Source organism: Heterodontus francisci, chromosome 4 (genome assembly GCF_036365525.1).
Source record: "Heterodontus francisci isolate sHetFra1 chromosome 4, sHetFra1.hap1, whole genome shotgun sequence".
NCBI classification, from domain to species: Eukaryota; Metazoa; Chordata; class Chondrichthyes; order Heterodontiformes; family Heterodontidae; genus Heterodontus; species Heterodontus francisci.
In genome coordinates, this window is record NC_090374.1 from 82,007,862 (window position 1) to 82,023,660 (window position 15,799).

General features: G+C 46.4%; 1 protein-coding gene across 1 annotated transcript in view; it reads left to right on the forward strand.

Annotated features, from left to right (window-relative positions):
* The window catches only part of ppip5k2 (diphosphoinositol pentakisphosphate kinase 2), a 213,104-nt gene that overhangs the window by 74,665 nt on the left and 122,640 nt on the right, over window positions 1–15,799 (forward strand). Inside the window, exon 16 of the mRNA XM_068029776.1 lies at window positions 318–443. Coding sequence (XP_067885877.1) covers window positions 318–443 — 126 coding nt within the window. The remainder of the gene's footprint in view (window positions 1–317; window positions 444–15,799) is intronic.

A 15,799-nucleotide genomic window follows, 5' to 3' on the forward strand; every position in this document is an offset into this window, starting at 1 on the left:
TAAAAACACATTGCGGTGTTAGGGGCGGGGGTGGGGGCAAATTTGTTATAGGCAGACTACGTAGATTCCCCAGGGGCAGATAGTGCCGCGGGTTGCTACCTTCACAGCCCGTGTAGCTTTCTTCAATGATAATGAAGAGGGAAATTTTCTTCCATTATCTCATTGCTGTTTGTTGGACTTTGCTGTGTGCAAATTGACGGCACTTCAAAAGTACTTGGCTGTAAAGCACTTTGGGACGTCCTGAGGTCGTAATAGATGCTACATAAATGCAAGTTCTTTCTTGCTCCTAATAATTTTAAATTACCTATTACTAACAGACAACAAGAAGGAGGAACCTTCACTACTGCTGGTATTAAAGTGGGGCGGAGAACTGACTCCAGCAGGCAGGGTTCAAGCTGAAGAGCTAGGTCGTGCTTTCAGGTGCATGTATCCAGGAGGACAAGGTAAAACAACGAGAAAAACATTTATGTTTCCGAACATATTTACCACCAACAACAGCTTATGCTCTGGCACTGTTGCTGTGACTTTCAAAACAAGTATCATCATTCATAAAGAGCAATATCATAATTCAGATCGTCTTCCCAATTCTTCTTCATGTTCACAGCTAAGTGCAATTTCCATAGACACATCCATATGTACTGAGAATGGGGATTATTCTAGAGTATTTTTCAAAGTTTAAATGTAATGTGGGAGTCCTTTTACTCTGTAGATTGCACAACACCTCAGTGCAATTGAAGCACGAAAACTGCAAAATCATGAAAGCTAGCAATGCTTATAACTACAAGCAGAGTTTTAACACTGCAAATGAAAGTATTAACTGACATAACTTCAAAAATAATTTATTAATTGTAAATCATTTTTGGACATCCTAAGGTGTGATAGTGCAGGTGCTTTCTTTACTCATTAGGCATGCAAACTAGGTTTTAAAATCAATTTACCTTTTGGCAGATAGAATGTTAACTGCTGAATTCCAGTATTTGGATTGGTTTTGTTTTCTTCTAATACCTGACTTACAAATGCTTGGAACCAGGAACAATCCTTCGTGCCCATTATGCATCGGCAATCTTTACAAGACACAGATTGATGCAGTTCCTTCCAAGCGATTAGCAACCCGAGATAACCCTCATAGAAATGTAGACCATTCTAAACCTTATTCCCGTATTTTAATTTAGGCATCCTGATGCAAATTCTTTTCTGAATGTAGTGGAGCTCCATTTGATATATCGGCATATCTTAAAAAAAAAAATTTGTTGAAAAATTGCAGACTGGAGACTTGAAGCAAGGATGGACTCTGTTTCCTTCACTCTATTAAGTTTGTTTCCAATACCATTTTCTCTGACATTTGCAATTTTGTCTGCTTACACACATCTAGTCCCCACCACTGCTGATGAGACCTTTATCACTCAAGGATTGACCTCCATTGTTTTTCTCACTGGCTTCCCTCAAACTCCAGGAGCCAGATTTTCAAAGCGCGGTCCGGAACCTGACACCCAGATGAATTCTGGGTCCCAGTCCCCGCCTGAGCTGCGTTGCTCTCACAACGCTAATTTTAAATATAAATGCCCTATTTGGGCAGGAGGCAAACGAGGCACCAAGTGACTCCAAGAGGGGGGAGCTGCCTGCCTGGTGCCAGCGGCAAAGTTGGGGGCTAATGTTGGGGGCTGCCGAAGAGAGCAGGCAGGCAGAGAGCACCACCATCCCAGGGATGGACATGGCCGTGTAGGCTAGATGGTGGTAGAGCACTCGAACCAGTGCAAGTAGGCCCAGGAAACTTCAGCTTAAATTAAATGGAGAGTTTCTGATGACCCCGCAGCGAACCCAACAGCTGTGCACTAACGTGCAGCAGACTGTTCAAGTTTTACGAATTAAAGATTGAAAATTCTAATTGCGACTGCATGTCTCCCTTAACAAGCTTGTTAAGGAGCTTAAGGTGCTGTTAATTGGCGGCGAACGTGCTTCCCATTCCCTGCTCCCCACTGGCCCTTTCAAAATTCAAAACTGTCTCAGAAGCATCAGGATCCTGTGACGACATCCAGGACCAAAATTTTAAAATCCTGCCCGCGCCAGGTCCTGATCCTGCAGCCCTTTCAAAACCCGGACCCAGATAATTCAAAATGTCACAGCCTCAATGTCTCCTATGCAAACCCTTAACACCCACTACCTCATTTCATTCCAAGCCAAACTTACCTTCCTGGAGTGGACCTGAGGAGAGACTGCCAAGAGAGGAGCAAATAGAGCCGGAGGATCGCAGCCTAGACACTTACCTTCTGGGAGCAGAGTGGAGAGGAGCAGACCCAAGGGGAGAATGCCGAGAAAGGAGTGGATAGAGCCCGAGGATCGCAGCCCAGACAGCTACCTTCCCGGAGCGCTAGAGTTATGGAAAAAAAAGAGTGACATCACAGGAAATCTGCAAGGTGATTGGTTGGTGAGTAACTGCTGTTGGGGATTAACTCGAAATTGCTGGGTAAGTAACCAAAGTAAAGAGAAAGGTCTCCAGGTTTTTTTTAATACAGTAGGAATTTTTTTTTTTTCGGGAATCAAGGTCCCTAGTCTAAATAATCTAATTTTAGGGTAAATTAAGGGTAAGTCCTGGCAGGGCAGCTCGGCAGCATGGAGTGCTCCTCCTGTGCAATGTGGGAAATCAGGGACACTTCCAGTATCCATGGCGAACATGTGCACAGGAAGTGTCTCCAGCTGCAGCTACTTGAAATCCGTGTTTCGGATCTGGAGCGGTGGCTTGAGACACTGTGGAGCATCCGTGAGGCTGAGATCATCGTGGATAGCAAGTACAGGGAGGTGGTCACACTGCAGGTAAAGACTGCTCAGGCAGAAAGGAAATGGGTGACCTCCAGGCAGAGTAGAAGAACTAGGCAGGTAGTGCAGGAGTCCCCTGGGTCCATCTCCCTCACTAACAAATTTTCCGCTTTGGATACTGTTGGGGGAGATAGCTTCTCAGGGGAATGCAGCAAGAGCCAAGTCTGTGGCACCACGGGTGGCTCAGCTGCACAGAAGGGGAGACAAAAGTGTGAGAGCGCTATAGTGATAGGGGATTCTATTGTAAGGGGTACCGATAGTCGTTTCTGTGGCCGCAAACGTGACTCCAGCATGCTATGTTGCCTCCCTGGTGCTAGGGTCAAGGATGTCATGGAGCTGCTGCAGGACATTCTGAAGGGGGAGGGTGAACAGTCAGAGGTCATAGTACACATTGCTACCAATGACATAGGTAGAAAGAGGGGTGAGGTCCTGCAACGGGAATTTAGGGAACTAGGACTAGGTAGCAGATTAAAGAGCAGGACCTCAAAGGTTGTGATCTCGAGATTACTCCCGGTTTCATGTGCTAGTGAGTATAGGAATAGGGGGATAGAGCAGATGAATGCGTGGTTGAAGAAATGGTGCAGGAGGAAGGGCTTTAGTTTCCTGGATCACTGAGTCTGTTTCTGGCGAAGGTGCGTCCTGTACAAGTTGGACGGGTTGCACCTGAACCGGAATAGGACCAACATCCTTGCTGGGAGGTTTGCTAGTACTGTTGGGGATGATGGGGTGGGGGGGTTAAACTAATTTGGCAGGGGCATGGGATACACAGTAGAGGGTGCTGCACAGTCAAATATAGAAGAGAAACTGAGTCAGTCTGGAAGGCAGAGCAAATATAGACCTGTTAAGACACAAGCGAATAATGCAAGGCTGGATTGCATCTATTTTAAGGCAAGGAGTCTTACAAGTAAGGGAGATGAATTGAGGGCGTTGATTAACACATGGGAATATGATATTGCTATCACAGAGACATGGTTGAGAGAGGGCAGGACTGGCAGCTCAATATTCCAGGGTATAGAATCTTCAGGCGTGATAGGGGAGGGTGTAAAAGAGGAGGTGGCATTGCACTGTTGATCAAGAAGTCAATTACTGCAGTAAGGAGGGATGATATCTTAGAAGGTTCCTCAAATGAGGCCATACGGGTAGAACTTAAAAACAAAAAGAGGCAATCACTTGGCTGGGAGTGTACTGCAGGCCTCCAAACAGTCAGGGAGAGATAGAGGAGCAGATATGTAGGCAAATCACAGAGGTGTAAAAATAATAGGGTAATAATAGTAGGGAATTTCAACTTCCACAATATCAACTGGGATAGTCTTAGTGCAAAAGGCTTAAAAGGGGTGGAATTCTTGAAGTGCATCCAGGAGGGCTTTTTGACCCAGCGTGTAGAAAGTCCTACAAGAGAGGGGGGTACGGGACCTAATCCTAGGGAATGAAGCAGGACAAGTGGTAGAAGTGTCAGTGGGGGAACATTTCAGGGATAGTGACCATACTCTGTAAGATTTAAGGTAGTTATGGAAAAAGACGAAGAGGGACCAGAGATAAAAGAATTGGGGGAAGGCTGATTTCAATATGATAAAAACAGGATCTGGCCAAAGTGGACTGGTAGCAGCTATTTGTAGGAAAGTCTACATCAGACCAGTGGGAGTTATTCAAAAAGGAAATAGTGAGAGTTCAGGGCCAACATGTTCCAGTAAAGATGAAGGGTAGGACCAACAAGTCTGGGGAACCCTGGATGTCAAGGGATTTAGAGGATTGGATAAGGAAAAAAAAAAAGGAGGCTTGTAGCAGATTCAGAGGGCTGAAAACAGCAGAGGCCCTAGAGGAGTATAGAAAGTGTAGGGGGTACTTTAAAAAAAAAAGTAGTTAGGAGAGCGAAGAGGGGACATGATAAGACACTGACGAGCAAGATAAAGGAAAATCCCAAGGCGTTTTATTAGTATATTAAGGGCAAGAGGATAACCAGGGAAAGAGTAGGGCCCATTAGGGACCAAAGTGGCAATCTGTGTGTGGAGCCGGAGGACATAGGTGAGGTTTTAAATGATTACTTTTCATCTGCTGTGTTTGCTATGGAGAAAGACGATGTAGGTGTAGAGATCAGGGAGGGGGATAGTGATATACTTGAACAAATTAGCATTGAAAGGGAGGAAGCTGGCTTAGAAGTGGATAAATCCCCAGGCCCCGATGAGAGGTATCCCAGGTTCTGTGAGGCAAGGGAGGCGATAGCAGGGGCTCTGACACAAATTTTCAAATCCTCTCTGGTCAAAGGAGAGGTACCAGAGGACTGGAGGACAGCGAAGTGGTATCATTATTCAAGAAGAGTAGCAGGGATTAACCAGGTAATTAGAGGCCAGTAAATCTAACATCAGTGGTAGGGAAACTATTGGAAAAATTAATGAGGGACAGGATTAGTCTCCACGGAGCGACAGGGATTAATCAGGGATAGTCAGCATGGCTTTGTCAGGGGGAGATTGTGTAACTTGATTGAATTTTTTGAGGAGGTGACTAGATGTGTAGATGAGGGTAAGGCAGTTGATGTAGTCTACATGGACTTCAGTAAGGCTTTTAATAAGGTCCCACATGGGAGATCGGTTAAGAAGGTAAGAGCACTTGGGATCCAGGGCAATTTGGCAAATTAGATCCAAAATTGGCTTAGTGGCAGGAGGCAGAGGGTGATGGCCGAAGATTGTTTTTGCAAGTGGAAGCCTGTGACCAGTGGTGTACCGCAGGGATTCCTGCCAGGACCCTTGCTGTTTGTAGTGTACATTAATGATTTAGATGTGAATATAGAAGGCATGATCAGTAAGTTCGCAGATGACGTGAAAATTGGTGGTGTCGTAAATAGTGAGGAGGAAAGCCTTGGATTACAGGTTGGTAAGATGGGCGGAGCTGTGGCAAATGGAACTGAATCCTGAGAAGTGTGAGGTGATGCATTTTGGGAGGACTAACAAGGCAAGGGAATATACAATGGATGGTATGACCCTAGGAAGTACAGAGGGTCAGTGGGACCTTGGTGTACTTGTCCATAGATCACTGAAGGCAGCAGCACAGATAGATAAGGTGTTTAGGAAGGCATATGGGATACTTGCTTTTATTATCTGAGGCATTAGAATATAAGAGCAGGGAGGTTATGATGGAGCTGTATAAAACACTAGTTTGGCTACAGCTGGAGTGTATACAGTTCTGGGCACCACACGATAGGAAGGATGTGATTGCACTGGAGAGGGTGCAGAGGAGATTCACCAGGATGTTGCCCTGGGCTGGAGCATTTCAGCTATGAAGAGAGACTGGATAGGCTAGGGTTGTTTTTCTCGGAGCAGAGAAGGTTGGGGGGTGGGGGACCTGATTGACGAATACAAAGTTATGAGGGGCATAGATAGGATAGATAGCAAGAAACTTTTTCCCTTCGTGGAGTTGTCAATAACCAGGGGGCATAGATCTACGGTAAGGGGCAGGAGGTTTAGATGGAATTTGAGGAAAAATGTTTTTACCCAGATGGTTGGTTGGAATCCGGAGCACACTACCTGAAGGGGTGGTAGAGGCTGGAACCCTCACAACATTTAAGAAGTATTTAGATGCGCACTTGAAACGCCATAGCATACAAAGCTACGGGCCAAGTGCTGGAAAATGGGATTAGAATAGATAGGCGCTTGATGGCCGGCACAGATACGATGGGCCGAAGAGCCTGTTTCTGTGCTGTATGACTCTAAGCTCTACTAGCTTGCTGTGTTACCAGCAACTCAACTTCAGGATCCTTGTCTTCAAACCTTTCCATGGTCATCCTACCTGAGCAATCTACTCTAGCCATCTGTCCCTATCTGCACTACAGGCCTTTGACAGCAGGGGAGAAATTTTCATCCTCATATGGGGTGTGCGGAGGTGACAGGTGTGAAAGTTAGCACTACCGGCTGTTGTGCCGTTCTGCCATTGCTGTTCTGACTGGGTAATTTTGCTCAGGGGGGCAAACGCCCCACCCCCAACCCCTCAATTCAGATTATTGATCAATTGAGCTTGTTGACTAGCTTGTCGGCTCGTCAAGGGCCAATTTGGAATTTTGTGGGGACACATGAATTCCACAATGGATCAGGAATAGTCCAAGTCGAAGGAGGCGGCAACACAGCGACAAGCCAGTCATGACTGTGCCAATCAATTCTGGGCCCATAAAAGGGTGCACAGCTGAGAGGGGCATTCATCCATTGGCACACAGGTGCCATCAGGTAAGCAGTTAGTGGAGCAAGTGGTCTGTGCGCGCTCAATCAGTTGAAGAGGTCATGACCCTCCTGGGATTGCAGGGTCATCAGAGCGGGGTCCATTGTAAGTACAGCTGACCTCAAGCAAGGCAAAAGCTGAACATGGGATTAAGATATTTGGATATAGGGACCAGTAGCGATGAGGAGCAACATCCTCAGGAGCAGATGAAGAGGCCAGAGGAGAGAAATGAGGGGCAGGAAATCCACGAAGGCCATACCCTCAGCATCAAGTGTACCGCTGAAGATCCCCACCCCCCCCCCCCCCCCACTCTCCCAATTCAGATTATTGGCCAATTGAGCTTGTTAACTAGCTTCTTGTCTGCTTGTCAAAGGCCAGTTTGGAATTTTGTGGGGACACATGAATTTACACGATGGACCAGAAATAGTCCAAGTAGAAGGAGGCGGCAACACAGCAGGGAGCCAGTCATGGCTGTGCCATTCAATTATGGGCCCGTCAGTGTTGCAGAAAACTGCACCTATCTATGCAGGTGGTAACTAAGAATTGTGCCCTTGTTGAGGAAGACCTCAGACCTCACAGCACTGTTTGCCATGCCCTGCCAGTAGCCATTAAAGTCACCATGGCTTTGAACTTCACCTCCTGGCTCATTCCAAGAGTCAGCAGTGGACCTTTGTGGCGCCTCTCAAGTGGCAGCACACCATTGCATCTCACGGGTCACTGATGCCCTATTTGCAACAGCTGGACAGTACATGCAATTTCAAATAGATAAGGCCTCGTAGGCAGAAAGGGCAGTGGGATTTTTTTTTAAATTTGTTCCTGAGATGTGGGCGTTGCTAGCTAGGCCAGCATTTATTGCCCATCCCTAATTGCCCTTGCCAAGGTGGTGGTTAGCTACCTTCTTGAACCACTGCAGTCCATGTGGGGTAGGTACATCTACAGTGCTGTAAGGAAGCGAGTTCCAGGATTTGCCTCCATTGCTGGATTCTTGCAGGTGCAGGGCATCATCGATTGCACACATGTGGCCATCAAGGCACGAATGAGTGGCCAGTGAGATTCATCAGCAGGAAGAGCTTCCACTTCCTAAATATCCAATTGGTTTGCAACCACAAGAAGAGTTTTATGCATGTGTGCGCTCACTATCCTGACAGCTGCCATGACGTCTTCATCCTCTGGCAGCCCAGGGTGCCGCACCTTTTCATTACCACTGAAACACCATGCATGGATTCTAGGGGACAAGGGCCATCCCTTGAAGAGATGGCTGCTCACCCTTTACGTGACTCTGAGACGGAGGCACAGAGGTGCTACAACTCACAGGGACCACAATTGAGCAGGGCATCAGGCTTCTGAAGATGCAGTTCTGGTGCCTGGACCAGTTGGGTGGTGCCCTGCAGTATAATCCTACAAGTGTATTACCCATTGTGGTAGTCTGCTACGCTGTCCATAACATGGCTGTCCAGAGACGAGTGGTCCTTGATCGTGAAGCATTAGATCGACACAGTTCATCTGTGCAGGGAGGTGGATGGGGGCCGGATCAGGAATTGCTTAGGATGGCGTGAATGCCAGGGCATATCTGATCCAGGCACATTCCACCTGAGCACTACTCAATCAGCAGGAGTGCATTCTCTGGCACTCACTTTTCTCTGTCTCTGAGAACACAATCTTTAAAAGATCCACTCTTCCCACCAATGCATGGTGCACTTCTCTCCAGGGGTCTCAGTGACCCATTCAAAAACCACAGCTTCCATTCATTTATTCCCTCTCTTGCAGTCATGCCAATAAAGAATGGAAGTTCGCATGTCTGGGATCATGGCTCAACATTTCCAGTGTTGTAAATGTTCACATTGTAATTTATTAATAAGTAAACCACTCAGTGCTCTGACCAACTCGGCGGCCTTCGCTGTCGGCCACTTCTATACAGTGCTTCCCTTGTGGCCTTGGGTGACATAGAGGCAGTCTGCTCATGTGTGTCTGCTTGCAGCTAAGATGCGTGTGGCAGTTGTCCTCGTGGAGGGCATCTCCAGAGGCTTCTGCACTGGTGTCAATGTGGGGGCAGCCTCCATCACAGGACCCTCCTGCATAAGAGGTCCCTCAGTCAGAGAGGCCAAGGAGGGCCAATGATGGTGTGCAGTGAGGGATGGCACCCACATACTCGTCGGTATTTGCCTCAGCCCTTGGATGGAACTCTGGATCACTGGAGAAGACCATCACCTCAGGCGCAACAGGAATCCACTCCATACTACTTTGTGCCATTGACCAGTCAATGCTAGAGAGCTTTTCATACACTCTGTGCATGTCAAGCCATCTTCTTAAACCCCTCTCCCTGTCCCTTGCACCCTCACCTGAAACAATAGGCGCAAGGAGCTCATGGACTTGTTTGTCACTACGATTGGGGCTGTCCTATCAGCTTCCTCTGTCGCGTCCTCTCTTTCACTAGCCTGTCTGGCCAAACTTCCTCTAATGCTCCCCGCTGCCCTCCGCCCTAGCTTTGAACTCTCATCTTTCTCTAGTTTCTCTCCTATCTCTCTTCATGCTCTGTCCGAGCTTATCTTGTCCATGAGACCCACCTCCTGCTCCTTTAATCTTATTCCCACTAAACTCTGATCACCCAACTTTCCCTCCTGGTTCCCCATTAGCCGATATTGTTAACATTTCTCTCTCTTCAGGTGTTGTCCCTCTCCTTCAAATCTGCTGTCATGACCCCTTTCCTCAAAATAAAACAACCCTTGACCCCATCGTCCTTGTAAATTACTGTCCCATTTCCAGCCTCTCCACTCCAAAGTCCTTGAACATGTTGCCGCCTCCCAAATCAGTTCCCATCTTTCCTGGAACTGTTTGAATCCCTCCAATCATGTTTCTGCCCCTGTCACAGTACTGAAAGCTCTTACTAAAGTCAAAAATGTGACTGAGACCAAGGTAAACTTTCCCTCCTTGTCCTTCTTGATCTGTTTGCAACCTTGAACATACTTGACTGCACCATCCTCCTCCAAAGCCTCTCCACTGTTGTCCAGCTGGATGGATCTATCACCTGGTTCCATTCTTATCTATATAATCGTAGCCAGAGTATTATTTTGAATGACTTCTCTTCCAGCTCCTGCGCCGTTAACCTCTGGTGTCCCCAAGGATCTATCCTTGGCCCCTCCTATTTCCCATCTACATGCTGCCCCTCGGCAACATCATCTGAAAACACAACGTTCGTTTTCATGTGTATGCTGATGACGCCTAGCTCTACCTCACCACCACTCCCTCGATTCCTCCACTGTTGCTAAGTTATCAGACTGCACATCCGACATCCAGTATTGGATGAGCAGAAATTTACTCCAATTAAATATTGGAAAGACTGAAGCCATTGTTTTCGGTCCTTGCTCCAAACTCCGTTTCCTGGCCACCAACTCCAACCCTCTCCTTGGCAGCAGTCTGAGATTAAACCAGGCTGTTTGCAATCTTGGTGTCACATTTGATCCTGAGATCACCCAACTTTGCCCCTGCTTCTGCTCATCTGCTGCTGAAACCCTCATTCACACCTTTGCTACCTCTGGACTTGACTATTCCAACACACTGTTGGCTGGTCTCCCACATTCTAATTGACTTACCTGGGAGAGTGGAGAGGTAGCGGACCTGCGAGGAAACACAGCAGAGCGGGAGAGTACAAATTGAGACTGAGGCTCGGGGCCTACACTTACCTGGGAGAACGGAGAGGCAGGCTGTGGCTGGAGGTTGGTGGCGCTCGGTTTGAAGAAAGAGTGAAAAAAGAAATCTGACAGTGACATCACAGGAAAGCTATAAGTTGAGTTGGTGAGTAACTGCTGTTAGGGTTTGTGTGTAAATAGCTGGAAAATTAGAAAACTGTAAAAATTTTCTTGTAAAAATAATCCTCAAGTAACTACCTTGCACATGGACATAGAAAATAGGAGCATGAGTAGGCCATTCGGCCCTTCAAGCCTGCTCCACCATTCATTATTATAATGGCTGATCATCCAACTCAGTAGCCTGTTCTTGCTTTCGCCCCATACTCTTTGATCCCTTGAGACCTGAGAGCTATATCTAACTTCTTCTTGAAAACATACAATGTTTTGGCCTCAACTGCTTTCTGTGGTAGCGCATTCCACAGGCTCACCACTCTCTGGGTGAAGAAATTTCTCATCTCAGTCCTGTAAGGTTTATCCCATATCCTTAGACTATGACCCCTGGTTCTGGACTGCCCCACCATCGGGAACATCCTTCCTGCATCTACCCTGTCAAGTCCAGTTAGAATTTTATAGGTTTCTATGAGATTCCCCCTCACTCTTCTGAACTCCAGCGAATATAATCCTAACCGACTCAATCTCTCCTTCAACGTCAGTCCCACCATCCCAGGAATCAGTCTGGTAAACTGTCGCTGCACTCCCGCTATAGCAAGAACATACTTCCTCAGATAAGGAGACCAAAACTGCACACAATATTCCAGGTGTGGCCTCACCAAGGCCCTGTATAATTGCAGCAAGACATCCCTGCTCCTGTACTCGAATCCTCTTGCTATGAAGGCCAACATCCCATTTGCCTTTTTTACTGCCTGTTGCACCTGCATGCTTACCTTCAGCGACTGGTGTACGAGAACACCCAGGTCTCGCTGCATATTCCCCTCTCTCAGTTTATAGCCATTCAGATAATCTGCCTTCCTGTTTTTGCTACCAAAGTGGATAACCTCACATTTATCCACATTATACTGCATCTGCCATGCATAGCCCACTCACTCAACTTGTCCAAATCACCCTGAAGCCTCTCTGCATCCTCCTCACAACTCACCCTCCCACCCAGTTTTGTGTCATCTGCAAATTTGGAGATATTGCATTTAGTTCTCTCATCGAAATCATTAATGTAATGTAATTGTAAATGTTAAGATTTGTTAGTATTAGCAAGGTTTAAATTAATAATGTGAGTGGTCAGTAGGGGCATTGATTTAAAGTTTAAATAATTAGTTAATCAAATAATTAACTAAAACACAAAAATGGCAGAGCAGGTGATGTGTTGCAGCTTCAGCATGTGGGAGCTGGTGGACACCAGTGTGATCCACGGCAACCACATCTGCAATAAGTGTCTGCAGCTTGAGCTTCGGATCAGAGTAGATGAGCTGGAGGCTGAGCTACACACCCTCTGATGCATCAGGGAGGGGGAAGTTACCTGGACACTTGGTTCCAGACAGCAGTCACACCCCATAGGATAATGTCCTCTGATTTGGTCAGTGGTCAGGGACAGGAGGGTGTGACTGTGAATGAGGCAGGTAAGATAAAGAAGAAGTAGAGGAGCCTCAGTCCTTGCAGTTGCCCAACACTTGCAGGGTGGATGAGCAAACTGACCATGGCACCATGGTACAGGAAGCCATTCAAGTGGGAGGAGTAATTATGAATGTAATGGTAGAGGACGGTATAGTCAGGGGGATGGACACAGTTCTCTGCAGCCAAGAGCGAGAGTCCAGAAGGCTGTGTTGCCTGCCCGGTGCCAGGGTTCGGACCATCTGCTCAGGGCTGGAGAGGAGCTTGCAATGGGAAGATCTAGTTGTCGTGGTCCACATGGATACCAACAACATAGGACTAATAAAGAGGTTCTGCATAGACAGTATGAGCAGCTTAGGGGCTAAATTAAAAAGCACAACCTCAAAGGTAATAATCTCTGGATTATTACCTGAGCCACGAGCAAATTGGAATAAAGTGCATGGCTCAAAGATTGGTGTGGAAGAAATGGGTTTTGATTCATGGGGCACTGGCACCAGTACTGGGGAAAGTGGGAACTGTACCGTTGGGACAGTTGTCACCTGAACTGTGCTGGGACCAGTGTTTTGGCGAGTTGTATAACTAGGGTGGTAGAGAGGACTTTAAACTAAATAGTGGGGATGAGGGATCAAGTGAGGGAAGAAGTGATAATTTAGAGAGCAAGGAGAAGGCAAGAAAGCAAGGTAGCAATAAGGGAATTGATAATCTGAGTGTGGAAGAAGGGAAGATTGGAGGGTAGCAAAACTGGTAACAGGAAGTAGAAAAGTAGTAAGTGAAATTGGACAGGCGAAATGAAGGCGAACATCAATGAGGATTAGAACACGGAATAATGTTAAAAAGACAAAGTTAAGGGCACTCTATCTGAATGCACACAGCATTCGCAACAAGGTAGATGATTTGTAGGCACAAATATAGGTAAATGGATATGATTTAATTACCATTACAGAGACATGGTTACAGGGTGACCAAGACTGGGAACTGAATATTTAGGGATATTGGTCATTTAGGAAGGATAGGCAAGAAGGAAAAGGAGATGGGGCTGCATTCTTAATAAGTAACGAGATCAGTACATTGGTAAAAGAGGATCTTAGTTTGAAGGTTCAAGATGTAGAATCAATTTGAATGGAGCTACAAAACCGCAAGAGGTAGCAAACTTTGGTGGGAGTAGTAATGAGCATGTTGGGAAATCAGGAAATTAGAGGTGCATCTAACATGGATAATATAGTAGTAATGGGCGAATTCAATTAACATATAGACTGGGTAAACCTGATCACTAATGCTGTGGAGAATAAATTCCTGGAGTGTGTACGAGATGGATTTCTGGAGCAGGACATTGAAGAGCCAATTAGGGATCAGGCTATTTTAGATTTAGTATTATGGAATAAGGAAGGGCTAATTAATTACCTTACTGTAAAGGAGCCTTTGGGAAGTTGTGACCATAATATGATAACATTTTACATTAAGTTTGAAAGTGATATAGTTTATTCTGAAGCTAGAGTCTTAAATCTGAACAAAGGAAACTGAGGGTATGAGAGCAAGCTAGCTATGGTGGATTGGGAAAATACGCTAAAAGATTTGACAGTAGACAGGCAATGGATAGTATTTAAAGAAGTATTACATTGTCTACAACAAATATACATTCCTCTAAGACACAAAAACCCAACAGGAAAGACGAATCAACCGTGGCGAACAAAAGATTGCATTAGATCCAAGGAAGTGGCTTATAAGGTTGCCAGAAAAAGTGGAAAGCCTGAGGGTTGGGAGCAATTTATAATCCAGCAAAGGATGACCAAGAAACTGATTTTTTAAAAAAGGGAAAAGAGAGCATGAATGCAAGCTAACGAGAAACGTAAAGGCAGACTGTAAAAGCCTCTTTAGGTTTGTGAAAAGCAAAAGATTAGCAAGGACAAATGTGGGTCCATGACAGGCAGAGATGGGAGAATTTATAATGGACAATAGGGAAGTGGCGGAGAAACTATACAATTACTCTGTGCCTGTCTTCACGGAGGAAGATACAGGAAATCTCCCAGAAATACTAGGAACCAAGGGACGTGTGAAATTGAGGAACTGAAAGAAATGTTTTCGTTTATTCATTCATTGGATATGGGCGTCACTGGCTAGGCTAGCATTTATTACCCATCCTTAATTGCCCTTGAGAAGATGGTGGTGAGCTGCCTTCCTGAACCGCTGCGGTTCATGTGGGGTAGGTACACCTGCAGTGCTGTGCGGAATGGAATTCCAGGATTTTAACTCGGTGACATTGAAGGAACGGCGATATAATTCCAAGTCAGGTTGACGTCTGCCTTGGAGGGGAGCTTGCAGGTGGCAGCATTTGCTGCCCTTGTTCTTCTAGTTGGCACAGGTCACGGGTTTGGAAGGTGCTATCTAAGGATCCTTGGTGCGTTGCTGCAGTGCATCTTGTAGATGGTGCACACTGCTGCCACCGTGCGTTGGTGGTGGAGGGAGTGAATATTTGTGGATGGGGTGCCAATCAAGTGGGCAGCTTTGTCCTGGATGGTGTTGAGCTTCGAGTGTAGTTGGAGCTGCATCCATCCAGGCAAGTGAAGAGTATCCCATCACACTCTTGACTTGTGCTTTGTGGATGGTGGACAGGCTTTGGGGAGTCAGGAGGTGAGTTACCTGCTGCAGGATTCCTAGCCTCTGATCTGCTCTTGTAGCCACGGTATTTATATGGCTACTCCAGTTCAGTTTCTGTTCAATGGTAACCCACAGGATGTTGATAGTGGGGGATTCAGTGATCGTAATGCCATTGAACATTAAGGAGAGATGGTTAGATTCTCTCTTGTTGGAGATGGTCATTGCCCGGCACTTGTGTGGCACGAATGTCTCTTGCCTTTTATCAGCCCAAGCCTGGATATTGTCCATGCCTTGCTGCATTTCTACACTTACTGCTTCAATTGGTATTAATAAAGAGGTAGTACTTGAAAAATTAATTGGATTGAAGGTTGATAAATCCTGTGGACCAGATGAGTTACATCCCAAAGTGTTGAAGGCGGTGACTGTAGAGATAGTGGAGGAAGCACAGATGGTGGCGAAAGCACAAAATGGACTCTGGGTGGGGGATTTCAATGTCCATCACCAAGATTGGTTCAGTAGCACCACTACTGACTGAGCTGGCCGAGTCCTAAAGGAGATATCTGCTAGACTGGGTATGCAGCGGGTGGTGAGGGAACCAACAAGAGGGGAAAACATAATTGACCTCGTCCTCACCAATCTGCCTGCCGCAGATGCATCGGTCCATGATCGTATTGGTAGGAGTGACCACCGCACAGTCGTTGTGGAGACGAAGTCCCGCCTTCACATTGAGGATACCCTCCATCGTGTTGTGTGGCACTACCACCGTGCTATATGGGATAGATTTCGAACAGATCTAGCAATGCAAAACTGGGCATCCATGAGGCGCTGTGGGCCATCAGCAGCAGCAGAATTGTACTCAACCACAATCTGTAACCTCATGGCCTGGCATATCCCCCACTCTACCATTGCCATCAAGCCAGGAGACCAACCCTGGTTCA